Source organism: Oreochromis aureus, linkage group 7 (genome assembly GCF_013358895.1).
Source record: "Oreochromis aureus strain Israel breed Guangdong linkage group 7, ZZ_aureus, whole genome shotgun sequence".
Taxonomy (NCBI): Eukaryota; Metazoa; Chordata; class Actinopteri; order Cichliformes; family Cichlidae; genus Oreochromis; species Oreochromis aureus.
The window spans coordinates 2446247-2471871 of record NC_052948.1 but is presented as its reverse complement, the minus strand read 5'-3'; the positions used below and the strand labels follow the sequence as shown (position 1 = coordinate 2471871).

Sequence of the window (25625 nt, the reverse complement as noted above, 5' to 3'; positions counted from 1 at the left end):
GCGCCCCTCCGACAGCCAAACCCATCTATTCTCTGATTGGATAGTTAAATTTGTGATTGACATGACATTGGCCAATCAGATGAAAGGAAGAAAAATGGGGTCAAAATTCGTACTTGTAACTTGAAACTTGAGTGCAGAGTTTCACAGGTATTTTTTGGCTAAGTCCACACACAAATCTGTTTTACACACACACAAATTCTTTTTACACATAAAAATCCTGATTTACAAGTACAAAATATTTATGACCACAATTTGAGCCCATACATTGGCCCATAAAAACGAAAAATCACCATTCGCCAGTCCAGCTATGGTCGTGCCATCAGTTATGGTCGGCACGCGTGCCCAGGGTTGCCGACCCCTGAATTACAGTATCACCCCAACTCAGCAACAAGACCACTCTCAGCACTGACCAAGTTTGTTTGCTCTCTCCACATATTTCACATGCAAGGGTCAGTACTACAGGCAGAAACATGGGTGTGCCATGGGTCCCCAGTTTCACCCATTGTGGCCAACCTGTACATGAAAGAATTGGGAAACAGGGCTCTGCCCACCCTTGCCCCCTTGTAGATCCGCCTCTGACTCAAAGCTACTAGTTCTCATTGTGGTATTACTTACTGTAAATTTCAGCTTTGGTCACATATGTAGAAAGATTTCACTGTACTGATTAATTGATCTAGAACGCAGACATTGACATGTTTATCTATAACACTTAACTCAACAAACAGTGAAAGACAAACAGTGACGTCATTTGTTACGTGTTTTTATAGTAATCTCCAAACTGTAACGAACGGCAGGTGTTGTTCCAAAAAGTGATCGCCTGCCAAAAACTGATTTCCGGTATTTGCCAAAACTGATTGCTCGTATTTAAACTGCTACAAATAACTTGTTGCTCTAAAATATGTGAAACACATGTCAAATGTATCCCTCATGATATCAAGTCATCTTGAGCCACAAACAACATTCCTGTAAGAAGGTACAAGCCGCAATCAGTATTTGGTAGTGACTTTTATATAGCCTTTATTTACGCAGTTAAAAAATCTCGTTGACATTAAAAATGTCTTTTTAAAGAATAATCTGGCCAAGAGGACAGCAGAAATTGCAACAAATATAATAATAGTTCTGTAAACATATTTAAAGTGGAGAAAAAGGACCGGATTGGTTATAATGTAAGTAAAATAACATATAGTTACAAAGATACTTGAAAAACAGGCAATTTATATATTTTATATATAACCCATTTGTAAACCCTGATTACCGAAGTCCACCGAATACCAACATACGTAAAGATATTACACACATAAAAAACACACGGAAACATATGAAATCAGTTTTTGTCAGGCGATCACTATGAACTTTGTGCCATCAGAAACTGAACTTCTGTCCACAGGATCACTTTTTGACACAACACCGACTTAATGCGTTTTATTTGTTGTACTGTCTCTTTAAGAGACCCGGAAATGATTTCCTGTGTGTGGTAACTGGTCGTGGGTTCCAGACAGCTTAACCTTCTCCCCGGTAATGACATCTCATCCCGTGATTTTGGCTTTCCGGAGTAGTGTAAGGTGCTGGCGACACCGGGCTCTCCTCAGAGTGGCTCTGGAGGCCTCGGACGTCCGCTGCAGGCGCCGGTACTCTACACGTATACGCGCCGGTGTCTCCGGTATGGAGGAGATACTATCGAGGGTCGTTGCACCTTTACCTTCCTACGAAACGAGGGACAAATCCCCGCCTCCACCCGAAACTAACAGCCTGGAGTTCATGTACTTCTACAAAAGTCTCAATAAGGAAGACAAACTTAGTTTCCTAACGAAGCTATCACAAGACTTCGGGGTGGACCACAAAAGTGTTTCGGAGCTCGCACTGAAGCTACTGGACACTCAAATACGGGACTTGGCGACCATTTTGCTAGCTGAAGACAGACTCCGGTACACCTTGACTCCCCGTTATAAACAGCTGTTCAGTCATATATGCAGAGTCGAGGGGGGAGTGAAGTTTCTTGTGGATCTGCGAGCGGATGTGCTCGAAATAATCTCGTCCAAAGCTAGCGACAGCCCGCACATCAGGGTAATACACTTCGTTTATATTTCTACGGGTGCTCGCTTGACTCGAGCTCAAGAAATACCTTTCGCGTTTATGTGTTTGACATTGCCAAGTAGAGACACAGTATAGCCGCCTGCACACTGCAGCCTGTGCGCTGCCCTCCGTCCCCCGGTTCATATTTCATCACGGGTTCAGTGCACCTTTGCCCCAGTTAACTCCCCCTTACCAACTATGTAATTAACGAGTCCTTTTTTATTCTTTCTTAGTGTATGATTGTTTAACATATTGATTAGACAGGGGCTTGTTTGGGACAAAAAACACTGTCAAGCTCAATTTCAGGGCTTTCTTCAGACTTTCTGCGTGTTCTGGATGGACAGCTCAGCTGATCAGAGTGTCTTCCACTGTTGCTGGAAATCTCTCGTGTTTAAAAAAGACTTTAAAATGTTTAATTCTATAGCTGAATAAGAACGTATCTGCCGTAGCTACAAAGGGAAAGAACTGAATATTAATCAGGCATGTAATGAATATTTTGAATGCATCCTTTGAAGACATAGTTAAAACGGACTTTAAAGAAAAGGCGGTGGAAAGAAACCCTTAAAGATCCCATTACACTGATCCCATGTTCTTTGCCCACTTATAATGGCACATTTCTGGCAGCGCATTTAACTGTAAAGGCAGTCTCATATGCCTCATCATTCAGGCGTCAATATAATCACACTTTTCAGTTCACACGAAAAGTGTAGCAGTGCTTATGCACGCTGTAAGGGGTAACAGTGGTATATTTTTAAGTGAGTTTGTCAGTGTGTAGTTCGTGCACTTAGTTTGAGAGTAGATATGAACACTGTAGAGGTATTCACATCTAAGGCCCCATATTTGATACTAATAGCAATAATAAAATTACCATAAGTGCTTTGATTCTGATATCTGTTCTGTCATTCAGTGTAATGTGCTAGAAAGTCTATCAACTAAACCTTAGCGCTATGTAAACAAAGAAAGCAGTTATGATTTTTTAACTTACATTTTTTAGAGTATTTACATTTTCAGGGTAACGTATTCTTCATGATTTTTCCACAGTTAGAACATCGGCTTGATCTTTTTCTTATTGTCTAGTCAGGTGTGGAAAAAGTAAAGATGGAAATTCTGATTACCAAGAAACTGAAACTAGAGAATGTTTGACATTTGTGATGACATTTTAATTTCAAACTATAACAATAATCATATTTAAACATAGAAAATATCAACTTGATCAAAGAGCTTGCACATCCTGCTGAGCTAAACATAACAGAAACATAAAAAATGATGTTGTTAGTTACAAGTACTGGTAATTACAAACATGCATTGTTTATGTGGCAGTTCCTGCAACTGCAGTATGTTTACAGGGTGACTTTTCTGTTGGTTTCATGTCAGCCTCTGACTTGAGATCCAGCATGCCTGCTGGATCTCAAAGTTGGACCCAGACTGATTAGATGTGAAAGTGGAGTTATAAATAACCCACTGGTGTTATGTAAGCATGCTATCATGCTCAAATTGCTTAAACCATGGATTTCATTTAAAGGATTCCAAAGACAGAATGTCACATAAGTTTGTGCTCATTTTAAACTTGATGCCAGCAGCAGATTCCAAAACATTGGGTCAGGGATACGTCTTCAATGAAGAAAGATATTGTCTTGAAGTAAACCTGTGTGGCTCTAAAACCTGCATATATCATTCAGCAGTAATGGTATAGATGTAGACCAGTGCCTGCCTATACAATCAGATGCTGATAAAAAGGTCAATTATGACGCCAAGAGAATGCAACATCCATGACTTTAAAATTTCAGACCGCAGGCATGCATTTAACTTTAGTCTGTGTTAAACAAGCTCGGGCACAGCGTTTTTCTTTCTAGAGTTTGAACTGGTTTTTGTAGTCAGCCATCATAATTAATTGATAGTTTGCAACCATATTTTTATTTGTTATATTCAGGTTTGTACCAAACATGATGAAATCCACAAATTCTTGGCAATTTTATATTGAGAAAGGTTATTCTAAAATAGCTGAATTGTTTGGCTGTGCAGTCATTCGCAAAGTGGTAAACCTCTCCACATTTTCACTTATGAAAGACGGTCTCTCCGGGACGCCTTTTTAATCCAATCATGTTCCAACAGGTGCTTTTCTTCCTTTAAGATACAGCATAGCAGTGCTCTCAACTCCAAGTCTTTGAAGGCGTACAGGGTGCCATTTTAAAGAAATCTAGATGGGAATGAAAGTACTGGCACTTTGTGAGTGTACTTCACTATATTTATTAACGGGCTAAAAGACGGATGCCTTTCAGTAATAAGCCATCACGCTGAGGAGGGTGCTAGTACTTTCTTTCTCTTCTACTTTTTCTTTTTTTATTAAGCATTGCACGTCTTTCCAGCCTTCATAAAAGTCCCAACTTTGTCTTTTATAAGTTTGGCTTGCTGGCATCAAACTCAGAATGAGCAAGTCTTTCTCAGTCTCAACATTTGATAAAACCTCATTAACATCTCTGTTTAGTTTTGTGTTAAAAACCCACATTTTTCTTTATGTGGCTCATGAAAATGTTTTTCCCCCTGATTCGCCAACATACTACATAAAAAGGAAGCTGCTGATCTTTAAAATTCTTGTGCTGAAATATGTGAATCAAAATTAGAAAACCACAATCAAAAGCTGTTATAGTTCAACTAAAATGTCTTTTTCTGGTATCATAAGCAGCTATTTAATGAAATCCTACTTTAGTCATCTTCAGCTTCTATGTTTTGCTTTGGAAAAGCACTGAAAGTGCGTATGCCTTTGACCTTACAGTCATGTGTTAAGTGCTACTGGCTAATATGTTTTAAGACCCCGACTGCACCATTCCTGCTCTAAGGTGGTTCAGATGTGCTGAATCTCAATAACCCAGGCCCACTGAGAGCCTGTGTAGCTTAAAAAGGTCTAAGTTGCCAACAGAGTACCAACTTCTTCTCAGCACTGTAAACGTTGGTCTTGTTGGTGCCTTGTAATCTTTGCTTGTTGTTACCGCCTGCATTGATTAAGCTAAAAAATGAGGAAAGGTCACAGCCAACGTGAAGCTTTTAGTACCTGCGTTGAAGGTATGTGCATACCAAGGGAGGGTAAACTTTGCAATCAGAATATGGTAATGCCTGTAGAACTACAGTACAGCATAAAAGCCGCAGTCGCTGTGGTTCTCTTTTATTTCGATTAGTTGGATTTGCATATTGACTTTTGATGTTCCCTCTCACCTTTTTACTTCAGGCCCTTTCATTTGTGTTCACCCAAACTGCAACTGGAAGATGTTAGGACATGTCAAGGATATCATTTTAGTTGGCTCCCTGGGGGTGCACGTATCAGCGGGACTATTTTTTCCACTTAGACGCACAAGCTTACAAATGGCATGCGCCCTACTGGAGCAAAGGTACTGGCAGACTCTGACTGACCTTTGAAACACTTGGACAGTCAGTGGTCATCTGGCCTTGTGCAGGCAGCTCATGCTGGCTCAATCACTGTATAGTCACAAAATAACTCCAGCTCGAGGTAGAGAGGGTGCTTGTAGCAGAGGCTGTATCACCTTACAGCATCAGCGCCTAGCTGCATTGATATGGCTCCAGTGTCAAAAAGTGTCGCTTGATTTTCTTTTTAATGGGTTGCAGGATTTTCTTTTTTACCCCTTCCCTTTCTTTCTGCCATCCCTCTCTCCCTCTCTCCTAACTCGAGGCCTTGAATGATGCACTCTTCCATTTCTAAAGACTCCATCTTCTGCTGGGTCAATGGAATACACATCCCAGTTTGACCTCTCTTTTGTGTGGGTGAGAATTGGCCGCCCAAGCGGCTGCTATACCCTCACGGCGTTGTTGATGTGCTTATCAGCTATCGTAGATTATTTCACTTCTGGCAGCTTGTGAAGTCTGAGGAACACATATACACTATGAAATAAGTCGAGATTGAAGTTTTGCTAAAATTTTATTTCAGGGTTACTTTTGATTTGCTCTTTGCTCAACAGAATCTTCTAGTCTGAAATCTCTCAACCGTACAGCTGAATAATGCGGGGCCTGATGCATATATGTGGGAATGAATTTCAAATGCTGTTAGCTTTGGATTCGATCGCTGCTCGTGGAGAATTTCAGCCACTGGCTTTTATACCGTGACTGTAGTTGTGCTTGTTTGTATTAGCTTTTATTATGATTGACAAGCTGGCATTAAAGTAAGCCTGAAGAGAAGCCATCCTATGAAACAGCCAATATAAGCTCTATTTATGTGCCTGAGTGTGTGCACCTTGTGAGCTTGTTTGTGTGTTTGCAATGAGATTTGCTTTAAATGAGGTCTGACCTTTGTTGGAGGACAGGCCTGCTTTCAAATGGCAAGTTGCTTATTGAAGTGCCCCTTCTACGCTTATTGCAAGCTCGAACAAATCACTATTCATAATGTGAAAACATTCAAACTGTATACCGACACCCAAAGGAGCACACATCCAGGCACAGTGTCTAAGATGTGGCCATGAATTGTTCATCGGCACAGACAAACTTCAGCTGCTTCGCTGCTCTAGTTTGTGAGTTCTTAATAAAACAGGTCACGGGGTTGGAAAGCCTGTATTTATCCAGTTCTTAATAGGAATAGAAAAGACAGTATTTTATTTTCCACTTCCAACTTTTCACTGCAACAGTGAAATGACATTTAGTTAGTGCTTGCATTACTCGATATTGTGGATGCGGTGACCTTCTTTTTCTTATACTATATTTACTTGACAGAGCGGCTGTTGAGCTGCTCTCTGAAACAGAAGGAATGTGGCGAATGTTTCAATTATCAGCTGGATGTGGCTGTTACAGCTAAACTCTCACCTTTTTCTCCCACAGGACCTGAATGGTACGCTGAAGAGCTTGCTGTCTGAGTGGTTCTCTGTAGGTCTGCTGCGACTCGAGAGAATCACCTGGCAGTCCCCCTGCGAGATCCTGCAGAAGATCAGCCAGTAAGGGCATTACTGCGACCCACGCAGCGTTGTTCCTCATCTCTAACTGTAGAATTGCATCGCAGGCTGTTTTTTCTTCTTCCCTGAAGCACATTAGACAGTACAGTTTAAAAAATGACTGTTTACTTAACCCTCCTCTATTCGGTCACAGCTCAGTAACCATAGGGACAGCGGGCTTGTCCACGTGTTTAAATGAACTTCATGAGCATTTAAACACGTGGACAGGGCTGCTGCAGCATGAGAAACGGAGGTAAAAACACACACATGCATCTGCTTGCACACACTAGTTTGAAGTATTTGTTGGGAGAAGGTATACAGACAGCTGCTACAGCTGATTAATGTATTTAAAGCAGTCCAACGAGCTGTGCATTTCTCTCTTTTATCTTTACCTAAAAATTCAGCTACAGGTTTTGGAATTATTGATTATTATTAGAATATAGCTGTATATAGCTTTACTCCTGGCTCTAGGGGGAGTCATTTCACTTCCTATTCCCACTGTACAGAAATCAGGTGGACCTTAGAAGGTGGGTAAACCAGGTAGCAGGTGAGACAGTCCTCAAAATATTGCAGTGAAATGAGCTAAATGGGCAACATAGTTTATATAATCTAATATAATATAAGTAGGAGCCCTCCTAAGAGCCCCATGTGAAACTATTGCTGTGTAGCTCTTTCACAGCAGCCAGTTTGATGTAAAAGTTTGCAAACATAAATGTTAGTAATCACTTTAATTAAGGCTTTGTAACACCTGTATTTACCTTTATATTAATTTGGCTATTTTATGTCAGAATAGCAGAAAAAGAAGGTCTTTTGCAAACCTTTGTAATTGAAAACTTAATATTTGAAATTCAGTAACACAGCACTTTTATCTTTGAATGAAAAATGGGGAAAATGTCATTCAAAGCTAACTGGCTCGACGCAGCTAATCAGATCCACTTGTGGTGGTTCTTTGAGCCGCCCAAATGAGACGCTGCTTTTGTCGAGCTCTGTCTGAGCTGAAGGATCCTGTGCTGCAAAAAGGACACTGAGTTTTCAGCTACTGTTATTATTTAAGCTGGAGGCGTGTAACCAATAACATATCGGTAACCAAGGACTTTGGAGCTAACCATGAACCTGCCTTCTCACAGGTATGAGGCGGTGCATCCTGTAAGAAACTGGACCGACCTGAAGCGCAGAGTGGGACCGTACCGACGCTGTTATGCCTTCACCCATGCTGCCATGCCGGGAGAGCCCTTGGTTGTACTCCACGTGGCTCTGACTGAAGACATCTCTGATAACATACAGGTTAGACTCAGTAGCTGGAGGCTGCTGTAATGGTTTGCTTCCCTTTATTAAAGCGTAGAAGATAGTTACACGTCTGGGATTTACTGTGTCGGTCATCCTGTCACATGACCAGTATGAAGAAACATCACGGCCAAGACCTTGTAACTGCACATCCCTGTTTAAGCAAACCTTTATGCTCAGTGATCGCTTCTTTTTGTTTTTGTGCAAGGTAAAGGCGGTTTTCACAACACTGAAATCTGAGAATATTTCACAGTGTAAAACTGTGCAATGATTTCCACAGTTCTGCCCAGCAGCTCTCAAATAGTTGTAGTGAAACTTGCCTTGGCAGCAGCTCAGCAGCTAAGAACACTGAAAATGGGTTTACAGCTGGATGAGTAGTGCAGGATTTGTCTTCCTTACTCCAGCCTAAAGAAAAAGTGATCTTCTTTCTTTCTTTTTTCTCAGGGTATTGTTCGTGAGTTTGCCACCCTGGACTCAGACGAAGACGTGAATAAGATCACTTCAGCTATCTTCTACTCGATCTCTTCAACACAAGCTGGCCTGCAAGGGGTGGAACTGGGCAATGTCCTCATCAAGAGGGTGGTGCGTGAATTGCAGGTAAGCGAACGTGGGCTGCAGCTGCTAATATGCAACAAACGATCACATTTGCACATTTGTAGACTGACAGAGTTTACCTTGGCTCCGTTTCCACAGATAAACCTGGATTTGCAGCAACGCAGCTACTAGAACTTGAATTGTCTTTGAGGATATGATCTTATTTTTTGAAATGCCTCAGTGTCCCCGTTGATGGGATGAGAGCAAAACATTTTTGGTTAATTCTTCTAATTAAAATGCCGGTACCTGTTTAAAATACCGATGACATTCTAGATAAGTGCTAATGAAAGAGATGCGGCAAGGTTAAGTAAACATGTGTTATCTAAATATAACCAGGATGTAGTCAGGCATGTCAGTGACGCTTCTCAACCTTTCCATTACAGCTGGATAATAACACCTTATCATGAACGCACACATGACACAGAGCTCCTCCCTTTCTTCAGGTGTTGTTCAGCTGACCTACTTTCTTACATTTACATCCTTTTTTTTATTCTTAGTGCTGAATCATAAATCTCCCACTTGCATTAGCGCCTGAATGCATGTATACATAAACAGAGAAGTACTCAGCTGACAGGCAGTACTAAAATCTCATCCATCCCTCTCAATAAGCACAGAAGAGCTCTTTGTGTTGGACCACTCTAGCTAGCACTTGTTAAATGATTGGAACACTGAATGGAACATCAAAAGCTACTCTCATCAACGGCTGGGAAATAGCTTTTCATAGCGTATCCTCATAAAAAAAGAAAATCAGGTTTAAAGTGTTTTCATTTTATTTATCTATACAAAGTGACTGTTTTGATGTCTGCAAGTGGTTTGCTTATTGTCATTGTTATTAATGGAAGCATACGGTTGAGTGAGCAGCGCAGATATGGTTTCGTGTTTTCTGCGTTGGCAGTAAGACTTTGGGTGTCGCGCGTCACCAAATGTTATATTGCATTGTTTTGTAGAAGCCTTAAAGATGTGGATTCTGCATTCGTGAAGGGGTGTAAGAGCTTTTCAGCTTTACCGAAATGAGACTTTAATAAAGTAAAGAAACAAAAGAAACAAAAACTGGAAATGCAACAAAATAAATAACGGTACATCACAGACTCTTTCACTTCCTCTGACTTGTGTTGTTATATCTCTTCCAGCCTCCTAATGTAGACTTCTGTCTCCTTTCTATCTGCAAAGAGAAAGTAGCTGGATACAGGTGATGTCGATTTTAGAGGCTTAGTGTCTCTCTCCTTTCATCTCCTTTCATCTCCTCTTGACCACTTTTCCTGCTGCTATTAGTTATAAATTTCTACCTGGAAATGCTTGTCTGACCGTTTGCACGCATGCATACGAGCAGATATGCAGGCCTTCAGGTCAGGAGGTGGTTTTTTGGTTTTCACAGGGTTGTGCACACTAAAGTTGATTAGTAAAATGATACTGTTTACTGACCTTCTACTGTAACATACGGGAGCTGAGATGGTGGCTGTGTGGTCTCTGTGGGGGCTTTTTTGACTCAGCACCCACCCTGGCTGTCCGATACAGTTCCTCCTCCTGGAGGAAAAATCTAAACTGAAGAGTCGTTGTTTTGACACGCTGAAGGATGTCCAGCCACCGTGGCAGAAGTGTAAGTGAAAGTGGTCTGAATGTGACTCACACTAAGCAATCTTAAACATCTTAAGCTTTGGAATCGTTCCAGAGCAACAAAGCAACCTTGAACAGAGAGCTGGCAGTTTACATGAGGACTAACTGCTTGTATGTTTATAGCAGTGCACTACTATAGATGTATACATCTTTGCCTGCCTTCTCCTAATGTAGGCACTGTGTACTATTTTAGACATAGTGAACAATAACAGATCAAACTAAAAGATTATTAGAAAGAACAGATGAAAGTTAGCAGCTGGGCTTGAAGTGTAACAGACAACAAATCAGACAGATCGAAAAGAGTTCCAAAATATTTTAAAATCCATATTTCATGAAGACAGATATGAGTTGTTGTTGGATGAGGCCATCATTACCACAGTGTCACTGTAACTAGTTATCTCATTATAACAGTAATTTTGGGAGCATTTCTGTCCGTGATATACTCTATTTAAAAAACATATACTGATAAATTGGCTAATTATACTATTTATCTTGCTGTTTAATGATGTATACAGCAAGAATTATAATTAAGTAAAATTTAATATCAATACATACATACTGCCCTCCTGAGCTAATTTAAGCTTTTAGCTCTAGCTGTCTTTAGCTTTAGGGATTTTATTTATCATCACGATAATATCAACTGCTTCATATACTAAATACTTTATAAACTAAGTCTCTAAAAAGGTATTTAAAAAGTGATTTAAAAGAAGGCACAGATTCAGCAGTCCTTATCTCCTCAGGCAGGTCATGAAAACGCTGAGTAGCCCTGGTGGCAAAAGCACAGTTGGATTTAAGCCGCTGCCTTAAAACAGCCAGAAAAGCCCTAACTGAGGAGCTGAAAGCTGCAGACTGGCCCTTATGGGGTTAACATTTCTGCCACGTAGCTTGGGGCCAGACCCAGATGTGTTTTAGAAGTGCAAAGCAAAATCTCAAAATGAATTCTGAAAATTTATGGAGGGCCAGCGGAGAGAAGCCCGGGTGAGGGTTTGTCAGGTCGTCTCCTGAAACTTGGAGGAATCTTTACTCTGGTGTTTTGAAATTTTTGCTTCATAGCAGAAAAGAGGGAGAAAAACCATAAATGTATGTTTGCCTGTTCAGGGTAGAGCGGGAAAGCACTGGTTTCATCTGCACGTGGTTCCTCGCTGGAGTAGGCAGGCAGTCGGTGTTTCCAACACGCTATAAAAGGCTTTAACATACAGTGATATGTCAGTGAGGCGGAACATATTCTTCTGTTTGACTTCAAGAACTCTTCTGGACAGTTTTCCATGAATGGGAATCGTACCCGTGACCCTGACGAGTGACTGCAGTACTTCAAAGCCAGCTGTGGCAGAGGTTTCTCAGCTTGGCTTCTTTAGCGTTTGTAAAGGTGAAGAGAGGAGCAGCGTAGCACAGAGGGAGCAGTCTGATGATTGATAGATGACAGAGGGGAAAAGAAAAGGTCACCGTGGTGATTTAAGGTAAAGAGGACGCCCTGCTTGTCTTTGTAGATTGGACCCTGGAGCATAGTTCTGGCACCGCTCCGTCTTTTCTTCTATATTCTATCCTGCCAGTTTCTTTTTCCTCCCTTCTTACTGTTTCCGTCCTGATTCGGAGTGCCTTCTTGTTCTGTAAACACTGCCCACTCCTAACAGGCAGTAGTTAAAAGTAGAGGTTAGAACAGGGGTGGGCAATCTCAGTCCATGAGGGCCGGTGTCCCTGCAGGTTTTAGATCTCACCTTGGGTCAACACACCTGAATCACATGATTAGTTTGTTACCAGGCCTCTGGAGAACTTCAGGACATGTTGAGGAGCTAATTTAGCCATTTAAATCAGCTGTGTTGGTTCAAGGACACATCTAAAACCTGCAGGGACACCGGCCCTCGTGGACTGAGATTGCCCACCCCTGGGTTAGAATAAGGAAGTGCAGAGAAGTACAAAGGCAGCAGGACGCTGAGAGTGAGAAGGTTGGATTTAAACGTAAAAGGGGCCGAGGGGGTTGAGATCAAGGGGGGAAAAGAAACAATGTTGCAGAACAAGGCACACAGACAGCGACGTGTCCCTCCAGGGTTTGTCTGACACTTCCACTTTCATCGGCAGCCTTTCACTTCTCTGCCTGCCACATTTGCTCCGTCACTTATCAACCTAGACGCCGAAGCACGAAGATGGGCCGGGAGGGGAGGGGGAGCGTTTTTGTGAAAGTAGAGAGGTAGTCGGGTGGAAGAGGACTTGTGAGATGGGTGAGTGGGTGGGTGACTGGTTCGTGTGTGGGCAGACAACACGAGGCAGAGACACGCGGGGGCGGCTGTTGAAAGAAAAGGACAGGTATTAAAGGTGCAAGGGACAGAGGAGGTGGATGGAATAAGAGGGAGGTAAGGACAGAGAGGGTCATCCATCTCCATCAGGAGGGCAGGATCATGAAGCAGAGGAGCTGATGTGCAGTGCTGTCCCTCTCTGAGGAACTAAAGGCCCGAGCAGCTGCCTGGGAACAAACATTTTTTTTTGGTGGGTGTTTTGATGCTGAGGTGAGTGTTCATCACCCCTTTTTCCACCACTGCAAAACTGGTGACCTTTACATTCTAGTAAAGATAAGATCTGTGCTGCCTCGTACGTGGCCTCTCTGTTTTCTCATTCTTTGAATCCCTAGTTTGGATTTTTCAAATGATTTTTTTTCTTCTTTCCCCTGGTTTGGAAAGGTTGAGGCTATTTTACGGCTTTTACTGCGTTAATGCACATGATTGTACTTACTGTAAAAACAGTGCTGTAGCCTTAAATGCACAGGCCTTTTTGAATGAATGAAATTCGACTGGATGTAAATAGGTCTGCCTCTGTGCCTCTCTTCTGCCTTCCAGAGCGAGTTCCCTCACATGGCTCAGTTCTCCAGCCTGTCACCCATTCCAGGCTTCTCCACTTGGCTGCAAGGCCTGCTCAGCCAGTGCAGGAAGGAGGGCCGTGCCTTTGATCTGCTCTCTGAGGAAGAGTGGAAGGAGATACAACATGCCACCGATTCGACCCCGGGGACCCCGACTGTTGACTCCCTTCGCAAGCTCCTCAGCTCTAACGAGTGGATGCGTTCAGAGAGACTGTGCAGAGTCCTGGAGCCTGTTCTGATGCGTCTGTGCGCCTGGTACCTGTATGGGGAGAAGCGCCGCGGCTATGCTCTCAATCCAGTGGCTAACTTCCACCTGCAAAATGGCGCTACAATGTGGCGGCTCAACTGGTGTGCCGACACCAGCCCCAGGGGTGTGGCCAACTCCTGCGGCATCATGGTGAACTATCGCTACTTCCTGAACGAGACATCTAAAAACAGCGCGCTTTACCTTCAGAATAAGGTCATCACAGCGTCAGATCAGGTGCTCGGCTTCGTGTCCCAGTTTCAGAAGGTCAGCAAACTGTGATTAAGCGACGGGGACACGCCCACCTAATCTGTTGTTCTGCTGTTTCGATCGATTATATATTTGTGAGAATTTCATCTAAATCTGTCCTCGATACTTGGTGTGTTTTACTAAATGTTCAAAAATCAGCAGCTCCAGAAGAACCGCTGAGCGGATGTTAGTCGATATTATGTTTTGAATTGAAATTAGAGCATTTCTCACGTGATGTAACTCTCCCCATCTGCTGTTTGCCTCATTAGATTTCTGACCAAAGCTGTTTGATATTGTGTAAGTGATTCCCAGGACAGACTGCAGCTAATGAAGCACGAGGCATCCATCAATGCTGTAACATGTTCTTGGATAAGACTCTGTGTAAAGCACGAGCAACGAGGGAGCGCAGCTACTGGAATAAATGATGTTTGGATTCTTTCATTTGGGTGAAGTGTCGTGTTGCAAATATGTCAAAGGATGGGGTAGAAATAGATTTTGTCTTTTATTCTTCCTGCGCTTGGGTTTATCTACACCTGCTGCTTATTCCCACTAAAGCTCAGTACACAAAGACATGAAATCACAGACTGGAAATATTATTTCATATTAGATAACACAAAAAAAAATTGGATTTTGTTTTGCGTGTTTGTTACAACTGCTTATATTTTCCAGTTGACTGTGCTCACTTTAACCCAGTGGGCTGGACCGTCCTGGTAGCTCCATTCAGGTGATTTTTGGGGATAATTTAGCCCACGCCTACACACACACACACACACACACACACACACACACACACACACACACAATTACATATGACCAGCCTCTCCAGAGAACCATCGCTGATGTTCTAAGTGCTCTGTACAGGTGCCAAGCAGGGCTCATATCAGCCCACACCCCATTGTTGTGAAATAATATATCACAGTAAGTTGACTGTGAAATTACATTTTATCTCTCCAAGGAGCCAAACTTTCTTTTCATTTTTTTCACACTCTTCCTCCTCCACCCCCCGCCCCACCCTTTTCTCTCTTTGTGCCGCTCTGTGTCCTAGAAACTAATGGAGTGAGAAATAAAGTTAAAGTAAATGGCTAGATTGATGGTGTTCGGTTGTGGGGGGCTGGGGGTGGGGGGATAAGGAAGCATAAAAAGGACAGTTGTTTAAGGGATGCCCTTGAGAGACAGTGTCTCTGGAGGTATTTGTGGCAGTAGGAGACGCATACGTCTCTGTGTACAGATGTGCGTGGGGACGCAGCGCTATCCCTCTGTCTCACAATAGAGGAAATAGTGGTTGTTGCCACGGAAACAACAGCAACATACTCCACACCTGACACTGGAAGCTAAGGGTTTTTTTTTTTTTTTTTTGAGTCACCTTTGCCCAGGAGTGGCCAATGGCACTGTGCACGGAGCAGTCCGAGTCCACTAGCTTTTAATTATGAACTGCTTTATAAATGATGTCTTACAGTAATGACTTTTTAAAAGTAGTCAGTCAGGTATTTCCCCTTGGAGTAAGGAGACAAATTGCTCATGTGGCGAGCAGCTACAGCTCTGAAACCTGATTTGCGCACACGCCGGGTTGCCTCTAAATGAAATGATACAAACCTCCTCAGTGGAGGATATTTAGAGGGCGAGTCGGTTCACGCTGCGAGTCTATCTGAAGGCTTCTAATTGTTTGAAGAGGAGACTTGACAGTGGGGTAAAAACAACAGCTAATAGATGTCACAATAAAGCCCTAAAAGCGTATTACTTGCATTAAGATCATTCTTTTTGTTTTACACATTTTCTGACAGCGTCTGTTTAATTATGCAAATGGAACCTTACAACTGTAAGTGTGCACTAATCTGCATGCACGCTTTACCCGAACAGATCCTGGGAGAAAACTGCATCAAAATAAATGAAAACTCTCGTTTCAGATTGTTGATATTAGAGTCAAAGGTTTTACACAAAGGATTCTGGGTATACTTTTTTTTTTTTTTAAGGTTAACGGGTTGTGCTTACACTGGGATTATGAGGTTTTCATGATACTTTTCAACCACTCAAAGCGCATTTACCCATTCCCACAGACGTCTTTTGGTGTCTTTACATGCAGGCTGGAGGATCAAACAAGTGACCTTCTGATTAGTGGAGACTCTTGCTCCTGGGTAAAGCTACAGCCTTACTCCGAAAAAACCCAAACTGCAGTTAACAACCAGCAAAACAAAAATCAATGTTTTGCAAAAGTGCCAGGTTCTTGGGAATAAAATGTTCTATAAATGAAGCAATGAACGACATAAGCACACTCAGTCTGTAAAAACAGAATAAAAAGATTTAAAAATTGGTTGATGTAACTCTATTGAAGTCAAGATTCCTGGCTCAAACAAAGAGTCTCTTTAAACAAAGTGCTGGAACAAAATGTCCTGCAAAGTGTTTATTTTGAAAAATTTCTTTCTGCTCCTCTTCCATGTTGTGGAGGCGGTGTTTCAAAATCCCCACAAAGAGACAAAAAAACATTTTGTCTCTTAGTGTTTGACCTTAAAGTTCACCAAACTGCAAAAAGGAAGCAAAAACTCGACTTTTCTTGTGCTGGCTTGTTTAGTTCTTGTGTGGCAGTCAAAATAAGTCAAATCAAACTCGATTTATTAAACATGTTATTGTAACAAAGCCAGAGAACGATGATGATGATGGTGGGGGTGAAGATCTGGCAGTAAAATTCCAGGTTAGAACTTCTTGAAGCCAAATGTAGCTCCGAGTATTCAGGTCACTGACGATTTCCTCACCGGCGCACTGTGTGCTCAGACCAGTCTTGATATTTGTCTAATCAGATTGCAGTTTTGTCACATTTCCAGCCCCTGCGCATGTTGATAATGGATTCACAGCCAAGTTCAATATTGCGCTGCTCTGTTGTCTGACACATCTTAGAGCCAATACTGTCCCCCCCAAAAAAGCAGCAGAGAACCTAATTACAATTGATTACAAAACTGTCTGCTGTGGAAAGTCATGCCTCATCTAAAAATAATTCAGTAATTCAGAAGCTCCTTTTATTTTTTCATCCCTAGATGTTAAGTGTGCGTGCGTGTGTGCGCGCACGGCAGCGGGGCATTTCATTTCTTGTTCCTCGTTCGGAGGAAATTGCCTTACAAATGAAGCTAATCCATTTTTTACACATCACAGTGACCAGAAAAGTCAGAGAGTGGCGGCTGTGGTATTTTCACGTTTTAATTCATTCTGATAAGGTCTGAGATTTAAAAGCCTTTTGTCCTTCTCTGTACAGGGAGTTAAAAGGGACAGCAGAGGAAATAAGTGCTGGGGCGTAGCACTCTGATATGTTGTATTTTATTATAAATAGATTAGAAAGCGTAAAACTAAATAGCAGCTTATGATTTTGAAAGGGTGTTAATCAGCATCTCCAAAACATCATCAAAACACTGCGTTGCGTCTCTCTCCTCCGAATGCTCTCATGTCATTTCCTTTCACTGAAGCGCTCGATTAATTAAATGTTATAGACTATAGAGTATAAACATTGGCGCACAGCACAAACGAATCCATTCCAACTTGGTGCAGTCCAATATTTGTTGTGCTTGCTGTGCCACAGTGGAAAACACGCAAAAATGCCAAGTAAGATTCAATCCACCAGTGACACCCTCAAAGGTAATTACTGCAGAGAAAATGCTATAAAAGAGAAGAAAATGCAAAAGTAATTATTTTTTGAAACACAAACACGATGAAATTCGTTTAACCTTCCGCTCGGGCTGCCATTATGTTCCCGGAAACCACTGAAATTTTGACCCAAACAGATGAACTCTGACTTTTACCCGAGTGCCGATAAACAGTTTCATTGTAACCAGTAAAATCTACTTTGCTGTAACACATTACAGGCTTGACTTTGTCAAGCAAACACTCAAAAACTCATCTAAGCTGCTGCCCCGTGACTGCATGGATGTGTTTAGACCTGCTTTGATTGACAGTGGCACAACAGCAGCCTTCCAAATGTCATCGGATTTCACTCCATTTTGATCACCTTTTTCAAAATGGGATTTTTAAAACCGGCATTAAGAACTCTGTTTAAAGAGCACCGACGAGAGTCTTTGTGCTCAAGCAGCACTTCATTGTTCATAGTAGCACCCCGCTGAGACTGTTGGCACAGACAACTGTTTATTTACCCTAAAAAGGCCTTTTTTTTCCGTTTTTTGTTGGTGCTTTTGAAGTTTATCTGCTCACTTTGAAAGATGTATCCTCTGGAATTTTATAGAGTGTACCGTTTTATTGCTACACTCACTCGTGACATTTGAGGGAAATCAATGCGATCACGAGCCCTCGCTTTTTGGGCTTGAGTCGCTTTTTATGATGAAGGCTTTTGCACACATGCTCTAAATGTCATTGTGCGGTCCATTCGCTGCTGCGTTTTCAGGTATGTGATGATGTGAGGGAAAGTGGGATTTTCAGTTGATCCTGAGCTGGCTTCACCTGCAGGCCACTGACTTTCCTGTGTATGTGTTGAAGTGTGTGTAGGGGGGGAGGGTTCATCCAAGTGTGTTAATCCATTCTTCCTGGTTGCTGTCCCTGGCCCTCCTTCATGCTTCTCACCTCACATCATCACCATTCTCTTCCTTCCCCACCCCCTAGTAACCCGACCCTGCACCCACAGCCCATCCAGTCCCTTGGTCTGTCTTCAAAGGACTTCACGGTTTTACGAGCAATCGGGACACACGCGTACACGCGCCGTCATCGTGTGCGTGGCCACACACTCCTGAGGGACACACTGTACCTTTTGAATCTGCCAGCATTTTGCAAGCTGGAACCTTTAGAGGGCAGCAGAGTTTCACTTGGAGTGAATTCTGCTTCTGGTTTGAACCGCTCTGATGTGTTGGCTGGCCAAACGCCTTCATTCCCTCCTTTTAGAATTTACCGTAGACTCTCTCTTCCATATCAAGTTCATCCATTCCTCTCTTTCTCTCACTTCTTCTCCTTTTGCTTTAAATTCAACCCAACCACTGCCTTTCTGCTCCGGTTGTGGAGTGAATTGGAGATTGACAGATATGCTATATCTGGTTATAAGCTGTAATTAAAACTCATTTGCCTTGCTGATGGCATTTTCCACCACCCTTCATTCATACCAATTAGTTAGTATTAGTTGACCTGACGTCTTGTATCAGATTGAGTTATTGAATGAAAAGGAGGTAAACACGCAGAGGTAGCGGTGGCATCCCCCGAGGGTGACAGCCACTTTATGCCCTGATACAGATGCCAGACAGATTGAAATGACTGTGAAACTCTCTCGCGCGCTCTTCCTCACACGCACGCACAAACCCTCAAAGAGACATCTGCAAGGTGCCTCGTTGACTCAAAGACATAACTAAGCAGATTCCATAAACAATATGCAAATACACATGCATATAACACACATGCATACACTAAGCTCTGTTACTGAGTTCATTGATCGTTCACTGTCTGAAGTCCTTACAAGGCTTGCTCACCTCGAGCTCGTCTCCCTCTTGCTTTTCCCCTCAGTGCTGGGGCCACCTGGAAAAACCTGGAAACACCTTTCTGTCTCTCACGCTGCTAATTTAAATTGCCTCTCACTGTGCATGAGTGAAATTCCCCAAACTTTTGACAGTTGCGATGCAAACCAGATGTTGAGAAATTTAATGAAAGCAGATGTCCTGACTATTTTATCTGCCCTCACCGGTCTTTCAGCAACGTTTAAATACTGACAAAGCAAAATCTGGGAAACTGAGGAAGACGTACACAAACTGCAGAATATTTGCAACCTTTAACAGTAGCTCTCGTAACTGTCAGTAGCAACAACTACACTGTTCATAATTCTTCTATTTTTGGACTCTGACACTGTGTCCAACAGTATTTTCAATCTAATTACATGATGAATGTGCAAACGTTCAGCTTTAATCTGAGAGGCTGAACTGAAATTTAGCATTAAAGGAATTAGCAGGTAATCTTACTGCCCAGTTTTAAGAGCCTAAAATACAACTGAGCAGTCTAGTCAACACTGCTGTGTGGACAGGTGTGGCCTTTTGCTCATTGTTTCTATATATTAGAAACGTGTAAAAACCTGGACTTTATTTTAAATGGACCGCTTTGTTTCTGTGAAACACAAAATGCAGTGGAGGAACCTCTCAATGCAAGGCCATTCTTTCACTTAGGAAACTAATGAAATCCATCAGAAAGATAGCAAGAACATTACACTCTCATCAAAATCATTTAAAAACATTTTTAGCACGTTTTTAGGTGAGCTCAGCAAAATAAAAAGGTAGGATAGCCAGCAACAGTGCTGGACAATCACCGCATCCGTCCCAAGGTTAAAGAAGAAGCATGGACTGGAATAGCTTATGATGCAAACCATAAAACAAAAACGAGACAGAGGCAGAGCAGTGTGATCTATGGGCACGCATGGTTCCCAGTGGCACTGGGTCACTGGTGTTTATTATTGATGGTGTAACAGAAGAGAGGAGCCAGATGTATTCTTAAGTGCACAGACCTACATGTGTCATTTCTGCTCAGATTAAGGATAACGGGTCTTTGGTGTACACTTACAATTACAAACATCAAAGAGTTTCTGAAAATAAAGAAGTGGAATATTTTGAACTTGCTCAGACTGTAACTGCACTTCTGAAATGGTTAATGCAATACTTTCATTCAGCATTTTGAGTTAAATCCAAGGATCTTTCTTTTTTGCCACCATTGAGTAAAAAGTCAAAGGGCACATTTATTATGAAAAGGTTGGAACTGGGGATAGATTTCACTGAGCGTGGTTATGGTTGACACATCCTCGTCTTAATTCCCAACTGCTCATAAAGTGACATGAATCAAAGGCTAACAGAGGTGATCAAAGGAGTTTGCAAAGAAAAGCGTCTGGACTTCTTTAAGTTGCTTGAAGACGTTTCACCTCTCATCCGAGAAGCTTCTTCAGTTCTAAGGTCAAATGGCCGAGAGTCCCTCTTGCTTTTCCCCCAGTGGGAGTATCCCCCTGGGAGGGACAAAACACCTTTGGTCTCTCCTCTAATCACATGCGCCAAGGTGTGAAAGAAATTGTGGGACCTTTTCAGCCAGGGTTTCGATGCAAGCCAGATGTTGTGAAACCTGGCCCCACCTTGTCATGTCCTTCCTGAGGTCAGATGGCCCAGGATGTCAGTGGGCGTTTAAATACTGGGAGGGAACTCAAAACTGGATTATAGATGGCAGACAGTTGGTGTCCCTAAACCACTGCCTCTGTTCAAAGATGGTTGCTCACAGTGGATATAGATCTTTTTTATCCTCCCTCGCTGGGAGGATAAGAATTTTCAATCTAACAACATTGTCATCCCCTATGTAGCCGGTGTATCATGAGAAACTCAGGAGAGTTTTCTCCAAGCACGACATCCCAGTGTACTTCAGACCCAGCAACACACTCAGACACAAACTGGTTCACCCTAAAATACAAAACTCCAAAACACAGACTGAACAACGTGGTTTGCTCATGTTGTACAGTGCAGCGAGGAATGCCCGGACCTCTACATTGGAGAGACCAAACAGCCACTTCACAATGCGTGGAGGCACAACATAGAAGAGCCACCTCCACAGGACAAAACTCAGAAGTCCATCTGCATCTAAGGATAAAGGTCACTCTTTCAGGATGCCAATGTTCAAATATTGGACAGAGAGGACAGATGGTTTGAAAGAGGAGGTGATAAGAGCCATCTATGTCCACTGTGAGCGCACCATCTTTTAACAGAGGCGGTGGACTTTAATACACCAACTGTCTGCCATCTATAATCCAGTTTTGAGATCCTTCCCAGATGCCTTAACGCCCCCTGGCACTGGGTCATCTGACCTCAGGAATTGATGGTGACAAGGTGGGGCCAGATGTATTCTTAATGCACAGACACCCGTGTCCCTTCTGCTGATTAGGGATCCCACACCTGGTGTACACTTACCTTTACAAACATGTGATTTCTGAGGATCACCAGGGGTCCTTTGTCCTTGCTTGACTGTATACTCCACTTCTGAAATGGTTAATGCAATGGGACTCTTCAGCATTTGACCTTAGAACTGAAGAAGCTTTCTTTTTGCCACCATTGAGTAAAAAGTGAAAGGCACATTTATTATGAAAAGGTTGGAACTGGGGATAGTTTCCTGAGCGCTTTTATGGTTTGCAAACATCCTTTGACTCCGATGACCTGGATGACTGAGAACCTTCACAGACATAACAGAGGTGATGTTGCTGTGGAAACTAAGCAGGCATATGAAATAATAGCATGCATGTACAGTTTTCTTTTTAGTTTTTAATTCAAACGATTATAATCATCATCTTGCAGAGACTTGAATATTTCGTGAGACAGGCAGTGCATCATAGTGAACATGTGATTGCCTTCATTTTTTGTTCAACTTATGCTGTCATTTGCAAGAATGCAAATCCCTTCAACCTTCTGATGGTGTGCAGCATGAGAGTATGACCTCTGAGGGAGTAACTTAAAGGGTGTTAGTGTGTGAATGAAAGGGGAAAGTTTCTCCTGCCGAGATAAAGAGGATTCTTAATGGAGAAGGTTCAGGCTTTCAGCAGGATGAATATCTGCATCCCCCCACCCACCCTTCCAAAGACACAGCAAGGCCAATTAACCTCCCTCATTCCCACCGCTATAGGCCTTCCTCTCCAAAGGAAATAACGACACGGGAAACCGGATGGAGGAGTGGCTGAGCTGCGGAGAGGGGTGTTGATGCGTGGTAATGCAATACGGGAAGGAATAAATTAGCAGAATGAAAAATAGGAAAACGCAATTTGTCACACCATTGTCGACTTCCTCTCTCCTATTGCAAGTAGAGTACGAATTCACAAGGCGAGGCTTGCGTGTCAGCCCAGCTGCTGCATCTGTGTAAATGAGACTCACAGCTTCATGAAGTGAGACTGCGTATCCTTTCAATATGCAGCTCTGCAACCACTGTGCAGGTCTTGATGAGGGGAGGCAGACGCAGAGGCAAGTCGAGATGGAGAGGGTGCAGTGTGAGCTGATGTGTGGGAGAAAAAAAGAGTAAACCAATTTTTGAAGTGCGGAGGAGGCCTATAGCCTTAATGGGTCGCAGGGATGCACGCAGCGACTAGAAAAGACAAACCGTGTTGACAGGAAAAGCCAGACTCATTATTCAATTTGTCTGTGAGAAAAAGTACGAAGAAAAGTCTCTCAGTCTCTGCATATGTTTTCCATTTCATCAGATAAAGGAGGATTTTGAAGATGCAGACAGCAGTTTATTAGGAACGCTCGTATCTCACACTATTATAGATTTTTAAAACTTTGCACTGAGCATGAATGATGCACCTGACGGCTTTTCATAAAATATTAATTACTTTATGCTTTATAAATGAGAACAAAATTGACTCTTATGAATATGGGAAAATAAATAAATATTCAAGTAGCTTTTCTCATATAATGGAATTCCAGTGGTTTTACATGTAAAGATCTCTGGGAGCAATTACGTGAAAGCAGTTGTATAATATCTTTTGAAGAAGTCAAGTCTGAGGAAATAACCGTGATCATATCATCCGAGTTATCCAGGCTGGAAGCTTCAGAGCAGGCTCGCCAAAAAGGATCTTACAGTTTGAAAAATGCAAACATTAATGAAGGAATGGATTAACTGTAGGATTAAATGGTAATGTGTGATTACTGCCCCTGTTGGGACATCATTGTTAGAAGAAATATGGCAGCAGTTGTTTGGCTGATATTCGCTGTTATTCAGTTTAGTGAAAAAAAAAATGTTTCTCTTGAATTGAACCTCGGTCACTGCTTACTTTTCCACTCGTGCTTCAACTGGTCAAAATTTCCAAAACTTTATTCTTGCAGAACTAATAATCTATTATTGCCTTCCACTTTTCATTGTTTTAGTGCCAATTAGCAAATTGTAGTGTTAATGGACTTTACCACTGTGCTGCTAAGTTGTCTGAAAGTTTTGGAGATGTGTCAAAATGTTGAGATGATGGGTTAAAGGTTTGACTTCGCTTTGCCAATGAGGAAGTGCTCTCTCTCTCTTTTCTTTTCCCCGTCGGCAGAAACAAACTTCCTTAGAATCAAGTTCCAGGATTCATGATGAAAAATCACAAAGGTGAACAAGCAACACAGCCGACACAACAAAGAACAAAGGGAACTATTGCATTGTGTACACACATGGAGGAACAAAGTTTTACACAATTAACAACAGGTAAAACCAATCATGGAGACATGGAGACAGGCAGGAATCAAAACTAATGAAAGACGGGAAAGTTTTAAGTTTCAAAGTAAAAAATAGACAAAAGCGAGCAGACGGACCGAGGTGTAAACATGGAGCTAAAACACAGAGAAGCAGAGACAGAAACACCAGGCAGACCTCGACTTCAATGAACAGTGATCTACACAAGAGCCCAAATACAAGATATCACACAACTACATTTATCAATAGAATAAATAAAATAACGAATAACAGATCTATAACTTGAAATACACTAGAATTAAAAAGGTAACAAAACAGAAATCAGCAAGATACAATAACCACAAATCTAAACTTTAAACAGCAGATATCAGGACCTCAAACTAAGAATTCAAAACACTAATCAAGGAAAAACATTGGGACCATAACAAATAAAGACTTTTTCAGGAATCCTTTACAGACTTCACTGTCTGAAGTTGCATTTTTGTTTGGGGGGTTTTCTGCCTGTAATTTTATGTTCAGTAAATTGAATGGAGTCTGATTGGATTTAGATCAAGTTACTATCTTGGGTGCTGCAAAATATTCAACTTTCTGACCCTCAAAGATTCGTTCCACAGTATGTTTTACAGTCCAGCTGTTTGTCAAAGAACCATCTGATAACGTTCTTGCATTTGGCTGAATCGGAGCTAAAATTACACATGTGGGTCACTACAGTTCACAATTAACCCGGCTGCTTCTGGCCTCTGTTAAAGTATCAATAAACATCAGTGACCCAGGAATGCAGAACCATGCACTATACTTTTCTTGTTCACTAAATTTTTGCTTCTAAGTTATTTCAAGCCTGTTTTCCTCTTGTCCTTCTGGTGATGATGTTACCTTCATCTATCCAAAGAATGCTGTTCCAGAGAGGGTCTGGCTTTTTTAGGTGTATTATTTTAGCAAACTCTGCCCCGGCCCTTCTGTTCTCAAGACTCATCAAAAGTTTGCACCTTGAGGTAAACCCTCTGGATTTGCTCTCTCTGTGCACTTGGATGATGGCTGGATTTTTGTCAGGGTGTTTGTCTTCACCATGGAAGGGATCTTGTAATCGTCCATCAGCCTCGTCTTCTGTACATGTCCGGGCTTTTTTATGTTGCTGAGTCACCAGTGGTGTTTTTTCTTTTCTCAGAATGTACTCGGCTGTTGATTTGGCCACTTGTAATGTTCCCGATGTCTCTCTGATGGACCTGGTTTGTTTTTGCAGCCGAGGGACGGCCTGCTTCACTTGCACTCAGAGCAGCTACGAAATAATGAAAATGCTAGAACTTCAGATATTTTTTTACTTGTTCGAGACATATGAAGAAATAATAAAGCAATCGTGTTTAATGTTAAAGATACATTAATTGAATAAATTGCCCCATTACACAAATGTGCAGCTGTGCATAAAAAAAATGGCTGCAGTGACTTAATGCTTAATGCAGCATTTCTGTTCATGTCGTGCACTAATATTTATCATACAACTGTAAAGTGAATATGTTTTGTTAACCAGCTGAAATTGTGTTGTGTCCATAACAATCATTCAGCTAACTTTAGTTTTCATGGATCCATTTTTTGTGAATCTGTCAGTGTGACACTGGTTTGATGACTAGAACAGCATCACCATGTTTCTGCGGAT

General features: G+C 42.0%; 1 protein-coding gene across 1 annotated transcript; it reads left to right on the top strand.

The window, feature by feature from the left end:
* The first annotated feature begins 319 nt into the window (after nucleotides 1–319).
* mlycd (malonyl-CoA decarboxylase) lies at nucleotides 320–14275 on the top strand. The gene is made up of 5 exons (XM_031760115.2): nucleotides 320–2064; nucleotides 6892–7004; nucleotides 8129–8285; nucleotides 8730–8882; nucleotides 13322–14275. Exons 1-5 carry the CDS (start codon nucleotides 1519–1521, stop codon nucleotides 13865–13867), a joined length of 1515 nt encoding a protein of 504 aa, XP_031615975.2. The 5' UTR covers nucleotides 320–1518; the 3' UTR covers nucleotides 13868–14275.
* The last annotated feature ends 11350 nt before the right edge of the window (nucleotides 14276–25625 follow it).

What these genes read in the sequence shown, in the direction of transcription:
- mlycd (XM_031760115.2), top strand. Translation starts at nt 1,519, where the DNA reads ATGACATCTCATCCCGTGATTTTGGCTTTCCGGAGTAGTGTAAGGTGC. An exon ending in GCGACAGCCCGCACATCAGG is followed by an intron (nt 2,065 to 6,891) that starts GTAATACACTTC and finishes TTTCTCCCACAG; the next exon opens with GACCTGAATGGTACGCTGAA. An exon ending in ATCCTGCAGAAGATCAGCCA is followed by an intron (nt 7,005 to 8,128) that starts GTAAGGGCATTA and finishes GCCTTCTCACAG; the next exon opens with GTATGAGGCGGTGCATCCTG.